General features: G+C 38.6%; 1 protein-coding gene across 1 annotated transcript; it reads right to left on the bottom strand.

Annotated features, from left to right (window-relative positions):
* Positions 1 to 5,388: 5,388 nt before the first annotated feature.
* On the bottom strand, positions 5,389 to 7,226 carry LOC100264211 (uncharacterized). Its single transcript, XM_002266361.4, has one exon. It carries the CDS (start codon positions 7,070 to 7,072, stop codon positions 5,597 to 5,599), a length of 1,476 nt encoding a protein of 491 aa, XP_002266397.1. The 5' UTR covers positions 7,073 to 7,226; the 3' UTR covers positions 5,389 to 5,596.
* Between the last annotated feature and the right edge of the window lie 461 nt (positions 7,227 to 7,687).

Below are 7,687 nucleotides of genomic sequence, written 5' to 3' on the forward strand. Positions count from 1 at the left end.
TTCTTTCAGTTGGAGCATGGAATTATTTGCACCAGGGTCTTTATTGCAAAATGGATAGGTGGAAAGAAGATATCAAACTTGGATAGACATAGTGGGATCATGGATAGGTTTCTCATATTTTCCCAGATTTTTTTGGGGATATGTCTTATAAACTATGTAATACATCTCTTTCTTAAGAGGTATATCAGTTTATAAGATATCTAAAAGGGTTGTTGGGTTATTACCTTTATAGTCAAGATCATTAAAAGGTATTTGTTGACACAAATGTCATATTTTCTATTAAGACTATATGATAAGGAATAAGACAAAAAGTCATACAGATTAGAGAATATATTAGAAGATAGTCCCACATTACATATGATCCTATGGATCTAGAGAGTTAAAGACATTCCATTCCTATGATTTCTAATACACTAGTGTCTCATCATAGTGAGAGGATTATATCTCATAGATTATGATAAAGTGGTGAGTAGTGTTTATGCTCACTTAAGATAAGAAGCTATGACGAAGTAGTTAAAATATTTGAATTCTAACATAGTTTAGGTTCCTGTAGAAGCACCTAAAGGGATAAAACCCATAGGTATAAGTTGGTCTACAAGAGGAACATAGAAATAGATGAAAATGTTGAATTTTATGTGGCTAAGACTATAGCTAAAGGTTTTAGTTTAAAACTTTGTTTCAACTATGGAGAACTTTTTCAGTAGTGATCATACTTAAATTCATCATATTACTCCTATCTATTACAATGTGGCTCATTTATGAGATATAACAACCAAACATTTTCTTAGCAAAGGGCCTTGTGTGTATAAGAAGGCATGGGAAAGCGTGGTGATGCTCTAATATCTTGTAGGTAGATGACAATCTACTCATTGAATATGATGTAGGGATATTGTCATCAGTCAAGATCTAGTAGTCTACTTAGTTCTAGTTTTAAATCTAGAGAAAGACACAATATATTCTTGGGGTTAAGGTCCTTTTAAGACTGAAATAATATGAAAATTATGTCATGTCACCTATATTGATGAGCATTTGTTTAAGCACATGATGTAAAACTCCAAGAAAGGTTTGTTACTCTTTGGATTTAGAGTTGTCTTTCTTAGGATCAATTTCCTTTTACATCTGTCAAGAGAGATCACATTAAGGTGGTATCCAATGCCTCTACAATGGATAGCCTTTAAGTATGTGATGTTATGTGCTAAACCAGATATTTGCTTTGCTGTAAGAATAATGAGTGGATATTAGTTCATTTCCTTATTAGAGCATTGATAGGATATCAAATATATACTCAAGTATCTTTAGAGAACGAGGGATTATATGTTTGTGAGTCTTTGCGATGAGTTGGTACTCCTTTCGTACCGAGAAATTGGACTTTCAATCTAATGAGGACTCTCACAGGTCGACCTCTAAGTATATATACACTCTAAGTGGTTTTTGTTGCTTCTATAGAGACAAAGGAATCTTTTTGCCTTATGGGTAGTTTCTTTGGCTATATCATCTAAGATACTTTTATGTGATATCAATGAGACGGTGACATAGTCTAAAGAACTAAAGTACCACTAAAAAAGGAAACACATAAAGAGTAAGGGATACCTTGTTGTGAGATAGTATAGAAAGGTGATGTGATTGTGGAACAAAATCTTTCTACACTGCCTAGTCTACTTTTGGGGCTAATGGGAGTTTTTTCAGATTGAGTCCCTAAAAACAAGACATGATATAACAAAGTTAGACTTAACTATCCTTTTATTATCCCTTTGGTGTATTAATATTGATTTGAGCATTCAACCCATGTCTTTTACATTATACATGACTTTGGTGCATTAGGAGTTGCACAGAATATACAAGTCATAAGTTCCTTGGAAGTAGATGTAGTGCACCATCTTGAGAAATTGCTCTTACTTTGTACATGACTTGGGTGCATTAAGAGTTGCGCAAAAGATACAAGTCATGGGTTCCTTGTAAGTAGATGTAGTGCACCATCTTGACATTGATTTAAGAAGCATCTTTTTTTTTTTTTTTTTTTTAGCCAATAACCCTCTTTATTGAGAAATTGCCGAAATGTTGATAAGTTAGGAAATTGAATAAGAATATTGATGAAAGTAGTTCAACAATAATGAAAATTAGAGATGAATGCAAAGTTAAACCAAAAAATAAAGAGAACTCCATAACAAAGAGAGCAAATAAACAAATAATCTTCAAAAGAATGAAAATGACACTATTCATCACCAAAATATCAAATTTATGCAAGAGGGGTAAGTTTTCAATCTTACCTTAAAATGCTTCAAATTAATTTTATCATCTTACACAACCCTGAAAGCCACAATTGAATTATAATTTTTTGTTAGACAAAATTAATAATATTTTTTAATTATAATCATACATAGAAAAATGTTAAATCATTTTGAAAAAAAAATTGAATAATTGTTAACGCAATGTTTGGATTAAGAAGGCATTATTTATGAAACCTTCAATTGAATGTCATTTGTATTATGCATGTTATATATTTTGTTCTCTTAATGATGTTAGTAGATATCGACACATCCTTGAAAAAAAAATATTGATGGGAGACATCGATAAATAAATAAACTCATAAAAACTATTATAAAAAACTTCAAAAAAAATTTATATATAAAAATAGGCAATAATATACTGAATTTGATAACACATAAAAACTAAGATGATAATGTATTTAGTTCAAATATATTGAATGATATAAAAGAAATGCTCTATATAAGTTTTTTATTTTTAAAAATATTGATAATTTTGTTTATAAATTCATATTTGTCTTATAAGATAATTAAAATAACTTATTATAAAATATTTATATATATATTTTTTATATATAAGATATTTGTAACATATAAAATATAACTTAGATAATTTCTTGTGCATTTATAACAGCAAAGCACGTTTGTTCCGACGGCAAAGGCTATCCATTTCATTCGCCTCAAGGCCATCTCCCTCATGATGCCGAAATATCGTTGCAATAAAGAATGATGTATTTCATATGTTGATAAGCCCACCAGTTATATTGGGCCCAAGTCCATCTCTCATGAGGCTGAAATATTATAATTTTACCAATAAATAAGAAAAAAAATGGAATACACAATTTTTTGGATGAAATATCATCCATAAATCGCAAACATTTTCGTCATTGCTTAATTGTTTGAAAAGATAAAAATCTGATAAATCAGCAAAAAGAAATTGAAATATCGATCACACGAAATATTCGTATGGGATCGTCGAAATTACTATAGATTTCTTTTAATTCACTTATAATTTAGTTGAAGAGCTTTTGGAAAATTTTGTTTGAAAATCTTTTCTTTCAGATTATTGAAACCTATAGTTATAGGTTTTCTTTATCAAAAAATTAATTTTCTTATAAAAAATACATTTATAAAATGTTTAAAAATTACTAAATTTTTTAAATATCTTGCTTATTGGTTATTTAGAATATTTATCCAATCATGCCTTTAATTTAGTAATTTAGATTTTCTTACTTAAAATTGTATTATTACATTTACTCATATTATGTGATTTTAGTTAATCTTATCAATAACAACCTTATACAAGTCTTCTAAACTATGAAAATATGTTAGTAAAATTGTGCCACTAACATAAATTTCTGGCCTTGCCCACTGCACGTATGGGTCACATTGCCATAGATTTGGAATGAATTTGAAAAGTCCAGTATAGCAGCTACTGTCAACCCCTTAGCCACTTGATCTAGACCGGGAAAAATAGGCCTCATGGGTAGGCCTTGCACCCATGAGAGCCTGGGTTGAAAGCAAGGGAAGCCTAGAGGGTTGGTGGTTCAAATCCTTGAAGCTTAGTGTGAGAATCACAAAGGAGTCAGACGCGCACCGCGGACGAGCCAGGCGCGCACCGCGGGCGAGCCAGCCACGCACCGCGTGCGCACAGCGGGCGAGCCAGACGAGCACCGCGCGCGCACCACGGACGAGCCAGGCGCGCACCAAGGACAAGCCAGACAGGCACCATGCGCACCTTGAAGGCACTTGGGCTAAAGAGTGGTGCAGAGGGATATTTTGGGAATTTAAATTAATTTGTATTTATTTAAATATTTCATTATGTCTCCTCAGACATATTGATGTCTCCTCCAGAAACTTTGAAAACGGCCCGTATTGCTCTTTAAGGGGGGGGGTGGGTGTCTCAAGGGAGATGAGCACCAAGGGCGAGCCTTGACCGCACCAAGGGCGAGCCTTGACCGCACCAAGAAGGCATCCGGGCATGGCAATTGAGCATGCACGCATGGGCTCCACGACATGTGTGGCATGCAACCCGTGGCTGCAGCAGCACGGGGCATGATGCGGCCTAGCCCCTCCTCGCGCCAGCACGAGGGCGCCTAAACCTTGTGCAAGCAAGCCAGCCAAGAAGACCATGGGCGCAATGCCATGGCCAGATGGGGCATCAGACAAACAGCCGACTAGCACCCGAGTGCCTATGCACAGCACAGGGGCGCAATGCCCTGTGCACCAAGAGGGAACAGCCATGGGCGCAATGCCATGGCTCGTTGAAGCAGAACCTGACACAGGAAGGGAAAGCAACAGGCCCAGACCATGGGCACCTCGACATGGCTTGGGCTCACTCATCAGTGTGGGGGAGGCACACTGATACAGCTTGGACAGCTAGTGAGCAAGTCAAGGAGCTGCATAGACTGACAGTGGGCTGAGGCAAAACTGATGCTGATGCAAGTGGGTGGTTTCTCAGCAGGCCACCATCTGGGTGGTGGGCAGTTATACCAGCAGTTCAGAGCGGTTCTGAGCAGTTGCACCACCACCTGGGGAAAAACTGCAGTGCCAGTCTTTTAAATAGGACTCCTGCAGCCTTGAGAGAGAGAGAGAGGAAGGAGAGAAAGAGGATCTCTGAATGCTTGGGTTGTAAGCATTATCCTCTGGCTCAAGGAACAATTTTGTATCTTGTAGGTTGAGAACTAATACAAGTTGGGAAGACATTCCTGTAATCTCGTGTGTCCTTGTTTCTCTTTGGTTTGCTGTTGCTTGTGTGTGAGTGTTGTGAAGACTGGGAAGGAAGGTTGGCTAAGGAGGGGTCCTTAGCACCGCGCACCAGGTGAAAAAATTAAGGTGACTTTCGAGGGTGTGACAGCTACCATGCAGGGGCATCACAAAACGAGTATGTGAGCCTCTTAATGAATATGACTCCACTATTCGGCTACAGAAAGGAAAATTTTACAAAGGGGAAGTGCCTGCTATAATGTATCCATATGGTTGCCCCTGTCTGCATGTTACAAATGCAAGCCGGTGAGAGGGATAAGAAGCTTTCACATGCAAATTTGAAACCCAACTTCACAGAATTCAAACTCATCTCATCCCTGGACACCTGATTAACCAATCTTGTTAACTGTTCAAAATGGAGTGAAAAGTTTCAAGTCATAAGAATTAAGAAGCAAACCACAAACCTAATCTCATGTTTATCAATGTCAAAAACAGTGGCACACTCATGAATGGTTATTGATTTTGCAACTAGACGACAAAGACAGGCGGATTCATACTGCAGAAAATATATGATGCCTCGGTGCTGACGTACTACTAGCAAAAGAACCCACCAGTGCCTATCCATTTTACAGATGAAATCCTGTCCATTTTCTAAATCTCCTTCTATCACTTCCTTCACAAACTGCCATTCCAATACCTGTCCTCCCCCCCTGGCCAATGCCCCTGTAATATAATCTCCACTCACCCCCATCCCCATCCCCATCCATCTGCACTAAACATGGGGATCCCACTCCTTTATTATCCCATCCATCATCCTCTGCTGGCATCAAAACTGCCTCATCCTGAGACCTCCTCCACTCCTTCAACCCATCTGGAGACACTGCCAATCCAATACTCCTCCTCCCATTGCCATCAACACCTTCATATGCCATCACGTACTTCCCATCCCTCCGGTTTTTCACCACACAAGCCTTCACCACCCCTGACTCATCAAAACTACCACTTATTCCTCCTCCCATTATCTTCCCCAACTTCACCCATCTAATCCCATCTTTTGACCTTGCTATTCCAATAGCAAACTGCCCATTTTCCACATCAAAAGAGTGATAATACATCCTGAGATCACCGTTTCCATGGAAAACAACCTGCGGTGAGGCAATGTACATGGAATCCCACTCGTTTTCCAATCCCACATCAAACAGAGCTCCGGTGTGATGCTCCCCTTCAATTCTAGCCCAGTGCCTCCCATCTTGGCTGATGGCCAACCCCGGCAAAGACTTGAAAATCTTGCCAATTCCACCATTCTCCCCATTCTCAGCGCCAGCCCTTTCTGGGTTTTCTAAATACAACTCCAAAGAATCATCCAAAAACACCACCTTTTCCGAACTATACCCAGTATAGTAAAGCCAGTACACAGCACTAGAACCTCTAACCCTGTTGCTGGACATGATGACGACATCAGAAGGCCTAATGCTCATTGTATCGAACGCCCACCAGTCTTTCCCACAATTCATCACCAATCCCACATCCCCACCCGACCTAACTGGACCACCGCCTCGCTCCCAATGAACCCCATTGCTCGAAACCGCCAAACCGATGGAATCCGAAGCCGAATTTTCATTGGACGCCCCATGGTACCACATGTACCACCTCTCCTCATCGTCACTGAGAAATCTCTTCACCACCGGTGACCCGATTTGGGCACTGTCCCATGAGTTTGAGGGACCCAAATCAAACACCAAACCCCTAGAAGATGAAGAAGCAGCAGCAGCAGCAGAAGAAAGGGATTCATTCGAAGCGGGGGCGGCTGAATCTTGGGGTTTCGAATTAGAATTTGAATTTGAACTGGGTCCAACAGTAGAATTTTTGTCGGTTGTGTCTGGTCTTGTAGAACATCGAGTGAGATAAAGCGCACAGTTTCTGGGGTTAGGGTGAGGGGTAGGCAAGATAGCGAAGAAGTTAGTGGAGGAGGCGTAAAGAGGGAACATGTTTGCAGGGGTGGAACACCATGCTGGGTTGGAGGCTATTGGGCTGGTAATGGATACTCTTGGTGGGTTTGAAGTTGCAACGAAGCTCCTCGTAACGGATGATGCAGCCTCCATCACCGACGGCTGCCAAGAGATTTGGATTGTGCGACTTGCAGAGACTCTTGGCCAATGGAAACTCAAGTCAAAAGAACCCTGGATGCAATAGAGCGGTAACGCAATCTGATAGCCCAATATCACCCCATCAACCAATTACAGTGAGGGGCATCTTATTTATAAAAATAGTTTCTTATAAATGTAACTTTTATATATATATACTTTAAAAACATATTTAATAAATTTTAAATTAAAAATAGTTTTTCAAAATTAAGATGCCAAAATTTTAAAATAAATTTTAGGTGTTTTTCAACTGCTTTTAGAGGGTTTGGAGAAATAATTAAAAACACAAAGAATAAGTCAAAAATATTGTCTTGATTAAAATTTCTTAATTATTTTCAAACTAATTTATTGTTTTAAAAAAAAAATCTGTACAATCATTTAACCGGTGACATGAGGGGAAAGTGTCAGCATGAAGCACTATAGATGTGATACCATGAAGGAATTAGGCAGTTTCTGAAATACCGTAAATACATTTTTTTAAGACAAGACACCCCAGTCTACTGCCAATATCTTAGCTATGTATCATATTCTTTTGTCAAGGAGTAAAGGCTGGAACTATAGGCAGATACCCAG

This window comes from Vitis vinifera, chromosome 1, assembly GCF_030704535.1.
Source record: "Vitis vinifera cultivar Pinot Noir 40024 chromosome 1, ASM3070453v1".
Lineage (NCBI taxonomy): Eukaryota > Viridiplantae > Streptophyta > Magnoliopsida > Vitales > Vitaceae > Vitis > Vitis vinifera.

Excerpts from the sequence above, each read along its gene's own strand:
- LOC100264211 (XM_002266361.4), bottom strand. The coding sequence starts at position 7,072 with ATGGAGGCTGCATCATCCGTTACGAGGAGCTTCGTTGCAACTTCAAAC.